This window comes from Lytechinus pictus, chromosome 8 (genome assembly GCF_037042905.1).
Source record: "Lytechinus pictus isolate F3 Inbred chromosome 8, Lp3.0, whole genome shotgun sequence".
Lineage (NCBI taxonomy): Eukaryota > Metazoa > Echinodermata > Echinoidea > Temnopleuroida > Toxopneustidae > Lytechinus > Lytechinus pictus.
In genome coordinates this window covers 11,503,981-11,524,339 of record NC_087252.1, presented here as the reverse complement: position 1 = coordinate 11,524,339, position 20,359 = coordinate 11,503,981, and the positions used below count along the sequence as shown (strand labels likewise).

The 20,359-nt window shown below is 37.8% G+C and overlaps 1 protein-coding gene across 1 annotated transcript in view; it reads left to right on the top strand.

Annotated features, from left to right (window-relative positions):
• LOC129267224 (multiple epidermal growth factor-like domains protein 8) overlaps positions 1–20,078 on the top strand; it is a 46,217-nt gene extending 26,139 nt beyond the window's left edge. Inside the window, exons 27-39 of the mRNA XM_064103572.1 lie at positions 281–533; positions 961–1,093; positions 2,121–2,328; positions 2,916–3,136; positions 4,648–4,906; positions 6,535–6,712; positions 7,724–7,919; positions 8,262–8,426; positions 9,513–9,643; positions 10,399–10,525; positions 11,406–11,517; positions 12,469–13,361; positions 14,129–20,078. Coding sequence (XP_063959642.1) covers positions 281–533; positions 961–1,093; positions 2,121–2,328; positions 2,916–3,136; positions 4,648–4,906; positions 6,535–6,712; positions 7,724–7,919; positions 8,262–8,426; positions 9,513–9,643; positions 10,399–10,525; positions 11,406–11,517; positions 12,469–13,361; positions 14,129–14,374 — 3,122 coding nt within the window. The 3' untranslated portion in view covers positions 14,375–20,078. The remainder of the gene's footprint in view (positions 1–280; positions 534–960; positions 1,094–2,120; positions 2,329–2,915; positions 3,137–4,647; positions 4,907–6,534; positions 6,713–7,723; positions 7,920–8,261; positions 8,427–9,512; positions 9,644–10,398; positions 10,526–11,405; positions 11,518–12,468; positions 13,362–14,128) is intronic.
• The last annotated feature ends 281 nt before the right edge of the window (positions 20,079–20,359 follow it).

The window sequence follows — 20,359 nt, the reverse complement described above, 5'->3', positions numbered from 1 at the left end:
TGCCGGAGTTGAACAGATTTCTGTTATCCCAAAACATTTTTTCGTGGTGAAGTAGTTAACTCTTTTTATTTACTCTCATTTACTTTGTAATTCAATCCATAGATCATGTACATAACATTAAACAAATCCTACCATTTAGCATAACTATTCAGACACTCCTATGACAGATTGTGTTGGTAGTGTCCTCAAACTTCAAATCAATCAACCTCACCAGATTCACCTGTCTTTGAATAAAATAAGTACCTGTATAATAAGTTACTGTCTTCCTTCTTTATCCCAGGTTGGTCCACTGGAGCCCAACCCAGGGCTCTCCACAGTCACGCAGCCACCACCAAGGATGATACCGTCTACCTCTTCGGGGGCTACGATGGCTCCACCTACGGATCCATGAACACAGCCGACATGCCTTCAGATCTCTGTAACCTGCATACCACCAGTGAGGGATGTTTATCTTCGCCGGGATGCTCGGCTTGTGTGATGAGTAATTCCACCTTGGTTGCATGCTTCTCGTATGATGACGACTCATCCTCTAGGTGAGGGAGTGTTCATTTTACAACCTTAGTTCATAATTGATGCAGTAGCGTATTGCTTGTATTACAATGTAGATTTTATAAATGGAAAAAAAAACACCTCCACAAAGGTGGAGGGGATGATGATGGTGAAGATGGTGATGTTAGGGATTTGGCCTGGGGTAAATGCCATTGTTATACCTTCCAACATTTTCTGAAATAACCATAAAATACTGCATTTATTGGAGAGCACTTAAATACTTCTAATATAGACTATTAGGCACTATATAAGTGAGTACAGATGGCACAATCACAATTTGTGTTTAATTTGAATGTTTCACAATTATCTTTAAGACAGAACGCAGACAAAAAACTCAAAATTTGCCAAGCTTATACATAAAATGATTTATAATTTATCCTTTTATTATATTGTTTTGAATGTCTTTCTTAGCTGTGAGTCTCCGAACCAGTTGTTGAACGGTACCCTATGCAACAATGCATTGATTGAAGGTAGGAACTGTAGTAAGCTGACCATCTGCAGTGAGTGTGTTACGGTCTACCCATCACATCTATCAGCACAACAGGTAAAATATCATCATTGCCATGGATAAATACTGATCCATTTCTTTCTTTCAATTGTGCAACATTTCCAGCAGTGTAGTCTTGTCATATACATGTAGGCCCACTTGAATGATAACACATTAAATCACTACTCAATATGTTCATTCATTATTAACATCTTTATATTACTGTGTTCATTATTTTCATAATTTCTTTCCATTTCTTTGTATTTTCCAAGGGGAACTAAAAACTAAGGTGTGATATCAGACAGGGAATTTCCTGCCATATGCACAGTGTCCGTGTGCATTATCATAGTATTAGCCCTTATTATGGGAAACAAAAAATTGTAAAGTTTGGGGTCTGAAATAAAAAATGGAATATCTGAATTTTTTTTTTTGAATAAAAAACTTCCCTAGAATGGAATGGGCTGAAAATTTCAGGATATAATCTTTGTCAGTACCTCTTTGATATCCAATCATTAGGTTTTTAAGTTAAATGCTTAAATTGCTCTTTTTAAAAGAAAAAGGGCTATATACATCTGAAAGTGGTATTTTCAAATTTTGACAAACTTTCGTCTGCTGAAAAAATAATCAGTAGCCACTTCACCTTTGTTAAGATTGTGGAATGTTAATGATACGTGGGTTAATTCACAATTTTGACCCTGGAACAAAGCTTCAGATTGGCTGTAGGAGTTCTGAAAGACCAGTCAGATCATGAAACTTTTATATTGCTCCGTCATCAGTAGATTGAGTCCAAGCGTCAACTCCACTTGTTAGGTTCATTGTTATAGATGGGTTGGTCTGAAAGGGGGGGGAGGGGATGGTCAGAGGGGAGGTGGTTTGTCAGAGGAGGAGGGGATGACCGAAGAAGACATTGAAGAAGCAAGTGTTGGAGGAGAGTAGGAGGGTTTGGTCGAGTGAGGAGGATGCACCAAATAAAGTAAAATTGGAGATAGGGGGTGAGGGTGATCTCTTTTGAGTGGTCGGGGACTAACTGGATATAAAACCTGGATGACTGACTATAGCATCATCGTATTATTCTTGTTCCTAGACCTGTAAGTGGTGTTACAATTGCCCCGATGGTGCCTGCATCCCGACTGCTGCTAACTGCATGGAGGAACACAACTGTCAGGTGGAGACCCAGAAAGAGATCCATGATAGAAGTCAGTGTTCTGAGACTAACTGTGAAGCAAGTGATTGCACCAAGTGTACCACAGGAAACAGCGCGTGTGTTTGGACCAGGCAATTTAAACGTTCAAGTAAGCGTCTCAGATACCTATTGTTCAACAATTAGATAATTATAATAATAGTAATATGCATTTGTATAGCACCATCTATCTAGAATTTTTTTTTTCACTATTAGCACTATTATCATTCCATGGCTTTAGCTTGAGCTGCCTTTGGCCGCTTAGTGCATTCAAGGAATTAATCCTACCATTACCCATTCACCTCACCTGTATTAAGTGCAGCACAATGAGGGTAAATTTCTTGCTGAAGGATAATATTTCATGGCTGAAATGCAAACCCACGACCCTTTGATTGAAAGATGAGAGTCAGAACCACTAGACAGATAATCATTGATCCGTTCATATACATGTATGTATTTGAGTTAACCAACTGGAAATAGAGCCAACTTGTAATTAGACTGAAATGTTGGGAGACCGAATGAAAAAATAACCTGGATTGGACTATGTGGGATGAGACCAAACAGAAATAGGCAAATTGGGCACAGATCACACGGCGGTTAGCCTCTGTGGCTGACCTTGATTGCACATTTCCTGCATAAAACTTACAGCCTTACGAAACACCCTCAAGTTTCATACCATATCGCGCCTTAATCTTTTAGGTGAGACAAGGCGCCTCCTGAACTACCGTCCCATCTATGACTGGAATTGCTTCAGTAACCACCTACTCACCGTGGCTCCCCACCACTACAACATCTCTGCGATCCCTCCCCTATCCTGCCCCACCCCATGCCATCGGCATACCACCTGTGGTGAGTGCCTGACTTCGCAGGGGGCCGATGGGGGCTGGCAGGAGTGCATGTGGAGCCCTTGGTTGAACCAGGTAAATTCAAATTGTTTTATTCTCTCAGTAAAACCTTTACATAAAAACAAATGTAATACAAAGTTAAAATACATGTGTGACAAATTGGTGTACAAGATTACATTATGGTTCAGAATCGTACTGAGGGGTAGCAGCCCTCAGTAAGAAAAAGATCCTTATATTTAGGCCGAGCCATTAATCTCTTATTCACAGACTCTAATAACTTGTACTTGCTAACCATATAATAATAATAATAATAAGAGGCATTTATATACATGTAGCGCCATCTATCTAGAAATATTCTATTCCGAGGCATGGCGTTATTATTATTATTACCCCAGCTTTAGCTCGAGCTGCCTTTCAGCGCTCGTGCTTTCAAGGAATTAATCCTGCCGGGTACCAATTTGACTCACCTGGGTTGAGTGCAGCACAATGTGGATGAATTTCTTGCTGAAGGAAATTATGCCATGGCTTGGATTCGAAGCCACGACCCTTTGTTTCAAAGTCAGAAGACTAATCCACTGGGCCACAACATTCCACATGACATATAACATGATTTGAGTATGTGGAGAATGTAAAAATTATCAATGTATGGGGATAGGCAACCCTAAGGATTAACTCATGATTCATTACCATGAAATACTTGCAAAGGGACTTGTTCTTTTTGCTGTTAGTGCTGCATATTTTAAGAGAGGTTAAGCAAGTGTCGTGTAATTCGTTTATGTGTAAAATAGAAAGCAAGCAAGAAGAGAAAGATGTTTGCTGGGTTAATTTGGACAAGTTTGCATTGATTTCTGACATAAGAATCATGTTAGATGTCGGTATAAAAGCATACTCCTAAAATTGTTGGTGTACTGCACCAAGATATTTGTTTAGGGTTTCACTTTACAATGTGTCTCAGAAAAAAAAACAAAAATTTATGTATGCTTTGTCATAACCTAGTCAAATATAGAGCAGACAAAGGACCTATCATTATTGTAAAGGCTACCGCACACCTTACGACTGTTCGCGATCCGATTTTGGAACAAATCGCATTTTGCTCATTTTCTGAAAATGTGAATGGAACATATCATTTTATTTGAGGTTAAAAATTGATTGAAAGAATACTAATATAATCAGTTTGGAAGATTGCAAGCTTTTATTTTGGAGTAAAGGCCAAATTATTTTAAAAAAAATCGTAGCCAATCGTATGACTGCTATGACGTCATTGCGACTAGATATTAAATTTGCTTTTATTCTAAGAAGGATGATAGCATAGTCAAAAATTTGAACATAGGTATTCGTACGATGATTTCGAACATTACACAGTATGATATTCCAAGTCTTAATATAAGCATCAAATTCTACTACTAGTACGTTTTATTCCAAAATTGAGTCGCAGACCAATCGTAAGGTGTGCGGTCGCCTTAAAGTGTAGAACCTCCTCTTCACTCATAAATAATTATCTGTTTTATTTATTCTTGGACGCAAAGAATAATCCATAAACTGTAAATACTTTGCAAAGTAACACAAATATCCTGATCTCTATACAGTGCATGTCGCCAACATTCCTCCACCTACGCTGCGCCGTGGGCGAGTGCGGACCCGTAGCCCAAGGGGCGTCGGACAACTGCCCCACCCAGTGTTTTGCCAACACCCAGTGTTCCCATTGCCTCCACCAGGCGTGGTGCGGTTGGTGCCCGGTCCCTGGTTTCAATGGGACCGGTATCTGCCTGTCCGGTGGTCTGTTGGGTCCTATCGATGGTGTATGCTCTAGTCAGGAGATTAGTTCCATCCATGGTCCTCTACCTGGTAAGTTTTTTTTAGATTTTCCTGATGTAAATATGTTATAGAATCATATTGGATGCAAAAATCATGATGGGTGTCATGGTCTGAGTTTTCTTTGTGTATAACAAACAAAATACTGCATGATTCCAATTTTATTTGAACATGTCATTGTATGCAATGGCAATTTCAATCAATCAGTTTATAATTTTCTTTTGTTTAGTCAGCGTTTATTCTTCAATGTGCAGAATTGGTTTGCAAGCGGTTTTTACACCAAAGAGCTCATTCCTGGCGCTACGGCTAAAGATGGATATGATACTTTATTAATCACGGTTATCCATTTTTTAAAACAATATTTATTTACTGCAGCCAACGAGTTCCCGACACAATTTATTTCTTTGACTATAAACTACACTATGAATGTCCCCGGAACGGTCTTAAGATAAAAAAGAAATGCCCTTTTTTGCAAATGAATATAGTTTACTACTTGCAGCTGTAAAATTAATTTGTCTTCCTTTCCTCTTAATTTAATATTTTAGTATTTCATTTACATTTCCTACTGATATGGTTGCAAGAAAATGTGGCTTTTGCCAACTGAAATCTTAACTTTTATAAAGGCATTCCTGGCCATCATCCAGTGATAAGGTTGAATGTTTGATCTGAAAATAATTTAGAAATCTTGCATCGAACATTCAACACTATATGTTGTTTGATAGCCAGAAATGCCTTAGGTATTCAAATTTCCCAAAGTAAGTCTTCAACATTCCATGAAATCTTGAGTATTTGACAGATTGTGTTTAATTGGTAAAAGTTGCATTATAAATAATGGCAATTCCATTAAATATTTATTCTTTTTGTACATACATATACGGTCTCCATCTTTCTTTCTTTTCTTAAACTTCACCTCATTAATTACTCAAGCCATGAACAAGAAAACATAGGTAAATCATTTGAGGAAGATCCCACATAAAGGGATTCAGACATACATACTTAGTTGGCCTTTTGGAAAAATCTTCTAAAATCCATGACATAAATTGATATAATGCCATCCAAGGCCATGGCTGCGGATGCCCTATTGATAAGCCTCAAGACCCCTTTCAGACCTGCCAACCAGTACGTTTTTGGCGTATTTAGTACGTTTTTACAACCAAAATACGGCAGTACGTTTTTTCTTTAAAAAGTACGATTTTACAAAATCGTAATTTATTGAGAAAAATCATCTCTATATGTCTCTATTTCATAAAACTTGCACAAATATGGTTATAAGATTAATGTAAATTCAGGTAATTTTTTTTTGTTTTTTTTTGTTTTTGTTTAAACCAGGGTGAGATATACACACGTTTCAATGTTTTTTTTTCATCTGCAAGAGCAGTGCGCATTTTAGCTTGCATGCAGCTTGAGCATCGCGATGAGCGAGTGCGCCGCGCATTTTATTATGAAATACACTTTTGGGGGGAAAAATACATTTTTTTTTAATCACAGAATACAATTTTTCATTCTCAGAGGTTGGCAGGTCTGCCCTTTCATTTGCCTTATGTGCTTGTTTAAAATTGTCTCTATTTGTGCTGTTTATAGAGAAATGTACTCCATAGAGTAGTTGCCTTGCCCTAAAAGTATCTAAATTTAATTCCTGAAAATCATTGTTTCTCTTGCAGCTGCTGTAGCGAATGCCACCATAGGAGGCATTTCTGGAAACCCACAATGGAAGTACCTTACATGTCCACCAGAGGATGAATGCACTAACGGCAATCATGACTGTGGGGAGAATGAGGACTGTACCGATACTTACACATCATTTGAATGCAACTGTAAGGCTGGATATGAGAGAGAAAGGTAGGCATGGGGATGATAATGGTGATGATGATTGCAGCATTGATTTCATGAATGGCAATCATGACTGTGGAGAGAATGAGGACTGTACCGATACTTACACATCGTTTGAATCCAACTGTAAGGCTGGATATGTGAGAGAAAGGTAGGCATGGGGATGACAATAGTGATGATGATTGCAGCATTGATTGCATGAATGGCAATCATGACTGGAGAGAATGAGGATTGTACCAATACTTACACATCATTTGAATGCAACTGTAAGGCTGGATATGAGAGAGAAAGGTAAGCATGGGTTGATAATAGTGATGATGATTGCAGCATTGATTGCATGAATGGTAATCATGACTGTGGAGAGAATGAGGACTGTACCAATACTTACACATCGTTTGAATGCAACTGTAAGGCTGGATATGAGAGAGAAAGGTAGGCATGGGGATGACAATAGTGATGATGATTGCAGCATTGATTGCATGAATGGCAATCATGATTGCAGAGAAAATAAGGACTGTATTGATACTTATACATCATTTGAATGCAACTGTAAGGCTGGATATGAGAGAGAAAGGTAGGCATGGGGATGATGATGATGATGATTTTGATTGCAGCATTGATTGTATAGATAGCAATCATGTTGAATTTATTGAATGTATGAATGGCAATCATGATTGTGAGGAGAATAAAGACTATACCGATACTTACACTTCATGTGAATGCAATTGTAAGGCAGGATATGAGAGGGTAGGTCAGGCATGATGATCATTATGATTGCGTTGTTAAATGTATGAATGGCAATCATGGGGGGGATGAGGAATGTATGTATACATAAAGTACACATCATTTGAATGTAAGATGGTGATCATTATGCTAACGATGGCAGCATGGAACATATAAATTGCAATCATGTTGAATGTGTTGAAGGTATGAATAGTGATCTTGGTTGTGGAATTGCCCTGATGTTAATAATTAGATGTTGATATAAATCATTTAAAAAATCCTATTTTTTATTGACAGTGATGACAGTCCCTGCAAGCCAGTTTGCACCCAGATGTGTGGTGATCATGGAGTGTGCATTGCCCCTGAGCAGTGTGAATGCTTCTTTGGCTACGTTGGGCACAACTGCAGCACCGAGTGTCTGTGTAATGGTCACAGTAATTGTCTCAGTGAAAGAGATAGACACGTCTGTTTGGAGTGCCATAATAACACAAAGGTGAGTAATTAAAACTTCTTATTTATTTTGTTAACCAGTGATAAATGGTAGATGCAAAGTAATATATCATGATTTATGAAATAATTTTTGTTTTGATATTCCATACCTGCCATCATTAAGTAGAGATTTTGGGTGAAAGAGGGAGCCATTTCAACCGCTGTTTTCCTTTCTTTTTTCGGGGGGGGGGGGGGGTCTGTCTGTATAGCAAACAGTGCAATTTTCCTATTTTCGTTTCAGGGTTTGCAGGGATTTATTACAGATTGTCACTATTGTTGATATGACAGGATACCTTACAGTGGCCACCAATAATCATCCCCAATAATTTTTTTTCCCATTCTCCAGGGTGATCATTGTGAGCATTGCTTGCCGCTGTTCGTCGGTTATCCAGTAGACGGTGGTTCCTGCACACCATGCATAGAGCATTGCAATGGAAACACCAACCAATGTCTCTCAGTGCACCAGTATGAGGATTATCGTAGCACTTTCCCAACAAGACCCATACACAATGTTAGTATATTTGAGACTTTTTTACTATTTTAACTTATCCATTATAGCAACTACCATGGTAACAGGGCTCTGCAGCCAATCACAATCAAGGTATCCATGAAAAATTACCATCATGACTAATAGTCGATGACTTTCACTGGAAACTGTCATAAGCTACTGAAATCCTTGCTTCTGATTGGCTCAGAACAAATGAAGTCAATGGAAATCAGTGAAAAGATGCTACATGAAACAAACCCTTTGGGGGATTTTATCAAACTGTTGATTGTTGCTGAACTAGATTCTTTGATCCTTTTGATTCCCAAAAGTTAAAATCTGGATGTGTTAAACAAAGAGTTGCCTCTAATGAGCCATCATATTCACGATGCAATCTCGTTACTATACATTGGAGCGCATCCCGTCAGTATGCCCGATCTGACCAAGGAGAAAAATTATTAAAACAATTGCTGGGGCTACTTTTTGAACTCACCAGCCGAAATTTGTGACACTGTACTACAATACACTGTAGATCCTCTGGGAGTTTCCTGTGCTCTTTTCTAGTTTTCCACGGCTCTGACCAATGAGGTGATACGTTATATACCACACTTAACTGAGAATGTGTGCTATTTTTCGACAAAATCTGATTTATACTATAGGGGAAGGCTAGATATATAGGAGATTCAGTCCAAATTTGTTTAAACATAAGGAAAATCAGGGGGCCTCTTCTAAGCACAAGAACGGCTTTTCGGAGTGATTCATTTAGCTTTGTGTGGTGTCAATGTTATGACTTATCAACATACAGAGGATGATTGCTCTTTCATAGTGAAGTCTTGTGAGCTGGATGTACACACAATCATTCCTCAGCTTCACTTCAGAAAGATAGCTAAGTCCAGCTTGCCTCGAAAGTAGTAATTCGTTACCTTATTATTAACATGAAACACACACATAGAGGGACCAGTCAATCATATTTCATCATCATTCATATAGTGTTTTCTCCTTACAATACAAATATGAAAAGCAGGAATACCCAAAATCGCAGGAGTCCATCTCCTTCATCAATGTTGATTATTACTTAAATTATAATCTCTTTCAATCGATTGACTTCCTTAGATCTCAGAGCTGTTTGACAGTGGTCCACTAACAGACGATGTCTTCTGCATCGGATGTAGTAACCACAGCGAGGGCGACCGCTGTGAGACCTGTATAGATGGTTACTTCAAACTTGACGAACACTGCCAGAGGTAAGTACGACTGTTTGGCTCCATGACATTTGCTCTGGCGACAATTGCTCCGCTGCAATTTCCACTAATTAGTGGAAAGACCAACTTCAACCCCAGATTTAACCCTACATGTATAACCCTATCCTTTACCTTACCCTAAATTAGCATAAAACCCTATTGCAACCCTAACCCTAACTTTATATCTTATAAGAATTAAAGCCTGGAGCAATTGTTGCCGGAACTATTGTCGTGTCGCCAACTATTCAGGGGTGCAATTCATGAAACAATTAATGATTTTCAATGACTATTGTTATAAGCTACTGAAAATCCTTGCATCTGATTGGCTGAAAGGTTTTTTGGCCCCCCACCCCAGATCTCGGTTCTTAATTGCACAATCACAACGAAAATTGGCACGCATGTCATTCATGTCGTATTCTCCAACATATTAAACTGTGGAAGTAGTTCATTAGTGGTTTTCTGAATTATCCAACTCTTCCCACAGAGAGAAAACACAGTGCGGTAATACTATACCATCTTCAAGTGATCAAAACATATCATAGATGCTATGAGGGGTGTGATCGGAAGCTGATAATGTAAAAAAGAAAAATGATCATGGCAAAATCTTTATTTATTGTAGGTATTTGTGTATTCATGGTGGAAGTTTGATGAAATTTATGTGAATATTGATTGAATGAGTCATGATTAAATTGAAAAAAAAAATGTTCGATAATATGATCCACTCCATATGACATGAATCTAATCTTTCTTTCTTGTAGATGTGACTGCAATGGCCACGGTGATACATGTGATAAGGTTGATGGAGAATGCAATGTGTGCCAGAATAACACCTTGTCACCCTCATGTCCTTCTGATAAATACCCTGAACCATGCTGGGAGCACCAGGTAAGATACCTGACATTGACCATGACCTTCTCATTTATACTTTCAAGGTCATTGTCAAGGTCATGGTCAGTGCAGTGCGTGTCAGAATAACACCATGTCACTTTTATGTCCATCTAATACAGTAAGTACACTGAACCATGCTGGGAACACCAGGTATGGTATCCAACATTGACCATGACATTCAGGTAAAACCAATGTCATTGTCAAGGTCATGGACAATGTCATGCAAGTGATAGAATCAATGAGATAAACCATATCTCAATATTTCTGCATATTTATTTTAACAGGGGAACTAAACTTTTTCTTCTGGAATGATGTAATTATTTACTTCATGCTCACACCCTGATGTTAAGAAGTATTAGACGAAGTGCAAAATATTTATTTATATACTTAAAAAAGAAAAAAAATTGTTACAAATTAGATTGTAAATTAGTTGGAGGATAAGATTCCCAACAAATGGAGTATATACTGTATGGATACCAATCAAGTTCTCTTTTCTGTATTCCATTTCATCTGCACGTAATCTTGCCACTTTCAAAACTGGCTTGGATAAACTGGCAAAGCAAACAGTTCTATGTACCACGATATCCACACACACTTGCATCACGTACAATGTTGTGAATTGATACATTATGACTTTGTCGACGTTCGGGAGATCTACAGGATAACCTCACTCCCATAAACCAGATGATGATGATGATGATGTTGATTAGTGCATTGTCTTAGATTATTGCAGTTTTCCCAATGCCTGGTACAGCTATCATACCATTGTTAATGATTAGTTTGGCTACAGTATACCGGATATACCATAGTAGAACCATTCATTTCTCTTTCCTACCACCTTGTGTAAGTTTAACCTATCTTTGATGGTTTATTGCAGTGTTCCCAATGCCTGAATGATCTGTTTAAAGGCACACCTACCGACAGTCATCAATGTTACAGACAGATGCACGTTGATAATGATATATGCTTCAATCCAGAAAGCCAAAATGGTACGTATACCATCACAACTAGTGTTCTCTTTTAACTTTCCCAGCACTCCTATTTTGTCATTTCTTTCTCAATTTTGTTAACTTTTGATTTTATTTCTTGTTACAGCATTAATTTTGTCTCGCAATCTACTATGGTCAACAAGGAAATTGTGATCACTCTCGCAAAAAGTGTTCACTAGCTTTCTAGGAAATTTGTGATCACTCTCGCAAAAAGTGTTTACTAGCTTACAAGTTCACGAGCTTTCGACTGATCAGTGCCCACCTATTGTTCCCGCGTTCGTGCGTACGGTCCTCTGGATTGGTATAAATAGACTACGTTATCAGATAATTTTCGTCACTTGATCAAGAGTTGCAGCGGCACTCGAAAGCTCGTGAACTTGTAAGCAAGTGAACACTTTTTGCGAGAGTGATCACAAATTTCCTAGAAAGCTAGTGAACACTTTTTGCGAGAGTGATCACAAATGTCCTTTTCGACCATAGTAGATTGCGAGACAAATGAATACCCTCTAGCGATTATTTCAGTCCGCAATAATGAACCTATTTAGTAACATTAATTTTGTTATTATTTGTTTTGGAACAATTCATCTTTCTTTAACTTTGGCCATCCTGAATTGATACCTTGGTCCCATAACACAATGGATAGTCATTTATGTACGCTTGATTTCATGTTTAATTATACATTGTAGTCGATGCAATCAATTGTTAAAAATGTCCTACAATGATTGCTAAGCTTAGTAATATGGGCCCCTGGAAATTTGTTGTTTTGTGGTATTTTCAGGCTGATGATTAGATGTGCAGACTCTGAAACATGTTCCGTTTATTTAAATTTAATGTCTTATCTACTATCTATATCTTCACATTATCAATATATCATTTGGTTCAATTAATTTAATTAAAATGCTTATTTATATATGTAAAAAAAAAAATGAACATCTTTTAATTTTTTTTCAGATTGTCCAATCAACCCTGTACCTCTGCCCGATGGTGCCTCATCTTTCTTTGTCATCATGCCCAAGTATTCAGACCTTGATATTAGGTTAACGGTTGATATCACGTACGGCGCCCTCGATGTCTACCTCACCTACGACTCGGACGTCTTCATAGTAGAGTATGATGAGGAAACCCAGGAGCAGATGATTCGTATTGATGAGAACTATATCAGCGCAGCTATGCAACGAAAGAGGAGGTCCATTCAAGAGATCATCGCACCAAGCAGGGAGCGTCGATCATCCAACTCGTCAATCTCAACGACAGTAGACCCCGACCAGAGCGAACTGAACGAAATCGAGTCGCACGGCTTGAACACATTCATCAGCATCGAGGACGAGCACTTCATCACGCTCGTCCAAAACCTCCAGAACAGGCTCGTTATCACGTTCCCGAAGCGCTACCACACCTTGACCTCGCGCCGCTTCTACATCGCCCTGATGGGACGGGGCGTCGAGGACCAAAACGCGACGCAGGGCATCATGTATTTTCGTCAGGACCAACCCCATATCGACCTCTTCATTTTCTTCTCCGTCTTCCTTTCCTGTTTCTTCCTCTTCTTGGCGTTCCTGATCGGCATCTGGAAAGTAAAGGTTGGTGTGGAGGCGCGCCAACACAGACGCATGCATCTCCTGGAGATGGAACACCGGGCCAGTCGACCATTCGGTCAGGTCCTACTCTACTACGAGAGCCCTAGCATCCAAACACATCCTGCTTCAAGTGGGACGACTAAGAGTCAGTCATTACCCAAGAAGCATCATAGACTTGGTAGGAGAGGTAAGGCTGATAATGTAGGAGGGGGAGCAGCAACTAACAGGGACACAGAGGAAACAGCTCTCAACTCGGATATTATTAATGTAAGTTCATTTTTCATTGTCTATTTCATTTCAAAATAAAAGATGGGCAATCCCATAAGATAAGATAATCAACCCTTTTGTATGTCCAAACCCAATTTGCTCCTTGTTATGGTTTATTATTTTGAGAGCTTTATAACTTCTCATACATGTATAAGATAAAACATACAATCATTCCTTGAAGGTCTGTCATGTATACAGGTATAGGGAAATGGGAGAACTGGAAGGAAAAGATACTGATTGGCATGTTTGTTGAGAGTTTTTTTTTTTTGGGGGGGGGTCAATACGTTATCAGAGGGGTGGGCTGATAAAAGCTATCAGTATTTGCAGTTACAGGTAAACTCGCATAAGTCACCCAAGTCAGAGCATGTTTTTAGACATAAAAAACCTGTGTTAAATCCCTCTTCAAAGTCAATTTCTACTAAGTTAGATCATTTTATGCACTCCAAATAGATTTGACCTGGGGATGTTTCATAAAGCTGTGCATAAGATAAGAGTGACTTTAAGAATGACTGGTGATCCTTTCTTACACGCTAAACCATCGCCAAAGATTTTGGTGTATACCATTTACCACAATAAAGGATCACCAGTCGTTCTTAGAGTCGCTCTTAACTTACCAACAGCTTTATGAAACACCCACCTGTAATTGTAAGCTTTTTTGTATATGGTTTGCCGTAGACTAATACAGTTAGGCTTAATTGTCACTGTGACATGTTTGTCTATTTCCCTCTTCAATATATCTTCTCTTTTCTCTCACCTTTTCTTGACAGGAGAGATTTATACCAGGCCTTATAGCTTCCGAACCAACAGACGATGGCATGGCAACTGTGGGCACTGTCGTGTTTGCTCTACCTGGCCAAATGAGGGCGCCAGTTAGAGCGTGTCTCGGGTCGGCCCTCGTCACGCTGAAAACCGTCGCGAAGCAGACGCAAGACTCGCAAAACACCACGCGGCAACAGAGGCAAGGAAAGAACATGAAATCAGCTATTTTGTGTAACACAAATAACAGAAGATAGTATACTAGAATTCTCTATTTTGTATATTTTATGTAAAATCTTGAAGATGTAATAGAATTTTAAAGATACTAATACTTTGATGACTCATGCACATGCCTAAGGGTGAGGATAATGTTCCTATATATCTTATGTTTGCAATAATGCAAATAGATTTGTGTAGTAGACAGTGTATTGGGCCCTGTCTTGCAAAGAGTTGTGATTGATCCGATCAATCGCAACTACGGAAAGCCAGCAAAGTCAACATATAAAATGCATGTTTGTTCAAAAAAATTTCTAGATATGAATGTATATACATAAATTCATTGATTTCTTGACAATTTGGTGTGTTCTTCTTTGTTAACAAAGGATATTTTGCAAATTTCCTGTAGAAAAAAATACGACACTGATGGATTTCCAGTGTTACGATTGCTTGGATCAATCGTAACTCTTTGTAAGACGGGGGCCAGGAATGTTTGTTGCCGGTGTTCCCTAATTGAGCAATTCTGCCAGGGCCATGTTACATAAAGCTTAGCCATTGATCCTAACGCTGATTTTTGCGATTGATCACACAGAGTAATCAGTGCAATCAGTTGCAGAAATTAGCACTGCGATCAATTGTTGAAATTTTGTTCCTGGACCAAGGGGAGCATATCATGGAAAGTTTTTGTCAGTGACTGTCTCTGATGGATGTTATAAGCTACTGAAATCCTTGCATCTGATTGGCTCAGAACAAATTAATCAGTAAAAATCACTAAAATGACTGACTAAATCATTCATGAAATACTCCCCATGTCTAAGTTTTTAAAATCCTCCGGAAAGATGCGCAATTCAATACTCCAGTCAGAAAATTAAATTTAAATGTACTTTGATTTACTTAAATCAAATTAGTTGGAGTTGTAATAAAGGGGCATTTCCATAAAACTGATCAACCACTTTGTATTCCCCACACCTATATTCTCTATTCACTTAACTCCACTGCTGAACTGCTAAAATCATGATAATTTTATAGCATTGAAACTTTGTGTTGATACTTATGGACGATACTGAGCAAAGCCATTAAGACTCTGTATTCAGCTCCAAATTCCTTCTCCTCTTTGACATTTCATGAAACTGTGAAGTCACTTACATCTGAGTGAATGACTTTGATATGACAAACATAGTACATGTCATTGAAGTTGAAATATGGTCATGTTTTATTAAACATATTAATACTTGTTCTTTTTGTGGCAAAGAATATTGTAGCCATGATTTGAATAAGATTAATATAAACATTGCTGAACCTTATTTCTGAACAAAGAAAAAAAAAGTATCACATGTACATGTACATTGTGACACTCTGTATTCCATTGTTCATAAAGTCATTTGCAAATTTACGAACAGTTTTATGAAATGCCCCCAGAGTTGTATAACTATGTTGACCATGGTTAACTGTGTATATCATTCAGGGTAGTGTTTCATGGAGTATGCTGTTAGTGATTTTCACTGACAAATTTGCTCTCAGCCAATCAGGTGCAAGGATTTCACTAGCTTATAACAGTTGTCAGTGATAACCAGTGTTTCATGAAATGTTGTTCACTTGGGTGTGACTTGACACAGATTTAGTCGTGTATAGTGAGTATTTTTGTATTCATAGCACAGATATGTACAGAGAGATCAAATCAAAGTGCTTGATTTATCTTCATATTGATACATTGTGAAATGCATTTATTGAAACTGATCCTATTGGCTGAAACTTTAGAATTTATGGAATTAAGTATTCTGTTCAATGTCTGCACTTTGGTTATAATCTAAAAGTATTCATTTATAAGGTAAGGCACTGAATTTTTACCTTTTTTTCAAAACCTCATTTTGTTTCTCTATGTTGACAAATCTAGGACTAAATATCACACACTACAAGTTTCAATAAACCAAATTCAGTAAGGTGACTCTTGGGTTTTTAAGGTTTCTCTGAACTCAGTAGACATCATGCATAAGACGTAATCCCATAGCGCCCTCCCTCAGAGGATATAGGAATACATGTAAACAGAGTTGTGGGAAATGCGCCAGCTGCAGATCACCATTGCATGTAATGTAATCGGATCAACCTCCAAGGTGGCAACGCGGTGACATATTTTTTTGGACTGGAAAATATGAATACTAAAGAAGCATATAATTTTGCATGCAGGTATTTTAAAATTCCTGGGCCTGTTACACTTTGCTAAAGCCCCCATCACACTTATTCGGAATCAGCAGGAATCAAGCAGAAGCTGGAACAAAAAAATATTCAAGAAATCTAGAAATTTTTGGGAGGAACTTATGAATTCACCAAACTGGAGTTGAAATTGAGTAAATTGACCAGGTGAATCATCATACACTAGTCAAAATGAACTGCAATGGAGTCAGATTGATAATTCGTGCTACATTCTTGGACATTCTGACTGCATTCTGAGTGCATTCGAAATATTTTTGTCAGTTCTTTCGGCCGTCCCGAAGGTTTTGGTCATGTTCAAAACATTCAAGGGGTATTTTCAAACGGTGTTCATAGTAGATTTGAATGACCAACTGGTGGTCGAACAATAGTCCTTTCATTCCAGCCAATTCTGCTTGATTCGAAATTGTGAAGTGTGACGGGGGCTTTAGCGATGATTCGTAGAACAAATCTTTACAATTTATTGTATTGACCCTACATTTATAATCAGTTGTGAAAATGGAATATACAATCAGTTACTAAGTTTTGTGCTGCTTGTTTCGTGCGCGGCAACGGCCAAAAAAATTTATTGCCAATCAGCAAAAATTTAGCTAATACAGTAGGATGAGGGTTAGTATGAAGTGAAAGTAGTGACGTTAAATTTCCAGTCTTATCAAGAAAATAATTTTTTACTTTTTAAGCTGGTGTTCACAAACCATCGTTTATTCTTTGATAATGACAATCGTGTCTGAATGATCAATCCAGCATATGTAAAACAATGATTGCAAATAGGCTATAGATATTTTTTATTCAAGTGTACGATTTTATTTTATGACAGGTGTAGTGCCAGCAATGGAACTCTTGTATATTTTATGTGCATATTATATTTTATACGAACTACTGCAGAATATTATCATCACCACCTCTCGTATACACTGAAACTGTAAATATGTAAGATATCAACTGAATTCCAGAGCAAAGTGGTATTGAGATTCCAGATATTGATTTGCACTTTATTGCGACGTGTGCTGTAATTGTATGAAGGGTGAATAGGATGGTTGTATTTGATGATTAATTGCATGTATAGCTATAATGCTAGTTATGAACTAGTGTAGTGGTTGTTATAATGATGTAGAAGTCTAAAAATGTCAATGAATACTTGATGGCTGATGCATGTGTTAGGCAATGTTCTTATTTTCATTATATACGTTCATTTAACCACAAGGTCCGGAGGTCAAATCCCACCGCAGCACTCGCGTCCTTTGGCAAGGCGTTTTCTACTCTCCACCCAGGTGTAGTAAATGGGTACCCTGTAGGAATTCCTTGAATGCCCGAGGATCCAATCAGGGTAGCCTTGCTAACCCCGGGTTAATAGTATGCAGCGCTTAGAGACATTTGTATGAAGCACTATATAAATGTCACAAACCGGTATATTATCATTAATGCAATCTTGGAAAGTCGCTGTATTTCATGCCCATTATATCCTCTGACTTCAGACAGGGAGAGTTGATGTATTCCCCTAAAGCCTGGGCAATAATGATGTTTGCACTTCTATCATCTGGAAAAAGTGCTGTATTTATCCACTTAGTATTACTTGGAATATTTATATTATTATTCTGAGGCTCCCCCCCCATAAAAGCATTTCAGATATTCTTTTTGCTGTGTATTTTCAGATGAATGGTACAAATACTACTGCCAAGGTAGAATAATGTTTTTGTAGAGGAATTGATTCTTCACAATATTAAACATTTATCATGAAATTGAAATCAATTTTAATGAAAAAAATGTCTAAGTTACATGTATTATTTTTTGCAGTGAAAACCACACACACTTCCTATTGCAGTCCCATTTGCACATTCACTAACAGGAAGATCTTGATGAACTTTGTGTGAAACAAAATTGATTGTGTCAAAATATATCATATACATATATATATATCATGTACATTTAATAAGTTTAATTGTTCTGGTGGGTGTTTCATAAAGCTGTTCATAAGTTATGAATACTTTACGCACAGCTAGCGACCCTTACTTGTGCTCATTGATATATGCCTATCATGCCTGTTAGCGCCTGAGAATATAAAAGTCAATCGCAACCTTACAAACAGCTTTATAAAACACCCACGTGGGGGCAGTTTCATAAAGCTGTTAAGAGTGACTTTAAGAATGACTGGTGATCCTTTCTTGTGGTAAATGATATTCACCATTAAATGTTCATTGGTGATTATTTAGCGCACAAGAAAGGTTCATCAGTCGTTCTTAAAATCGCTCTTTAACTTACGAACAGCTTTATGAAACACCCAACAGGTGTATGAAATTTGCTCAAGCTGTGTAGATCACACTTTGTGTATGAATCATATGATTTCCCTGATAGGAAAATTCATTCTAAACAAAAAACTTCTATGATTAACGACATTCACAAGTAGCTAGCCATAGTATTAAGTGTTCATCAGCCATCGAGTCTTGTAGAATGTTATCGACTATTAATAGTGTTTGTTTATTTAATGTACTAACATACATGTATCACAATATGATATTGCATTGTATGCTGAATTATGGCTCAGTCACATTTCCCCTACGGCGAGTCGAAAACAGTCGTTTTTTGTACCAGCTACATATAGGTGGTTGGAATAAATATGAATAAAACATGTTTTCGACTCGTCGTAGGGAAAATGTGACTGAAGCATTGTGTCATTAGTGAATGGAGACTATTGCCCTTTCTTCAGTAGTTTGTAGCCACTTGGTCTTCTGGTGACACGACGTTTGCTCCTGGGTCAATTGCTCTTGCGACATTTGCTCCCGCAACATTTGCTCCCGTCTTAATATCTCAGAGGGCATAGGGTTAGAGTTGGGATTGCAATGGAGTTTTTGGTTCAGTATAATCCATTGATAAGGACTAGGGTTTAATCAGTTTTGGAGCTTAGATTTTATGTTTGGCTTTACATGCAATGCATATTTTCCATTAGAGTAATTATCGCCGGAGCAATTGTCATGGTACTGGTCTACATACTAGCAGATGGTCTAATCAGGTTGCATGATACCATCATGGCTGAACCTACTTTGTCTGCTATTGATTTGGTTTAATTAGTGTGTGGTCCTATCACCACTTGGTCTAATTTCCACTTATTAATTTGGAATTCAAGTGAATATTTGATTCATGAACGATTCATCTAATCGTATAGAAAGTGGTTATTTACCACGAAATGGATATAGTCTAATTGAAAATCAGATGAATGGCTCAATGGTTCTTAGACCAAATGGTTAGTAGACAAGCTAGGTTTATGGAATGTGGACATATTGGGTTTCGACTATAAAGTGGCAATTCCTTGCAGCATATGGAATATTCACCTCTATAATTTGTGGATGAGCCAATTTAGGAGATTTGTCTTTTTTTATCTGTGTGATTTTAAAGTTTTATTGTTTTTGTCATTAAGAAGAGATCTATATTTTCTATTCATTTTAATGCATTCAAAATCCATTGATAATGTTTATGACTTGATGATATCAATTTGTTTTGCAATTCTTTGTCTTACCTTAATAAACATCTCTGACATGGAAATTTGACGTTGTCTTTGGTATCTGTTTGTAAATGGTGTAGTACCATGTTACTAGTAAAGGAAATATTGTATGGGTTACTGGGGTTGGTCTCACACAGAGTTGCAATTGATCTGGGGTCCGTTGCAGAAAGAGTTGCGTTTAAACGCAAGTCAAAATATCAATCGCAAGTCCCAAATGCGCGCTGTTGATTGGTTGAATATCAAGTTGCACATGATTTTTGAAGTTGCGTTTGATTGCAACTCTTTCTGCAACGGGCCCGATTAGCATCCGTTTGTAAGCTGT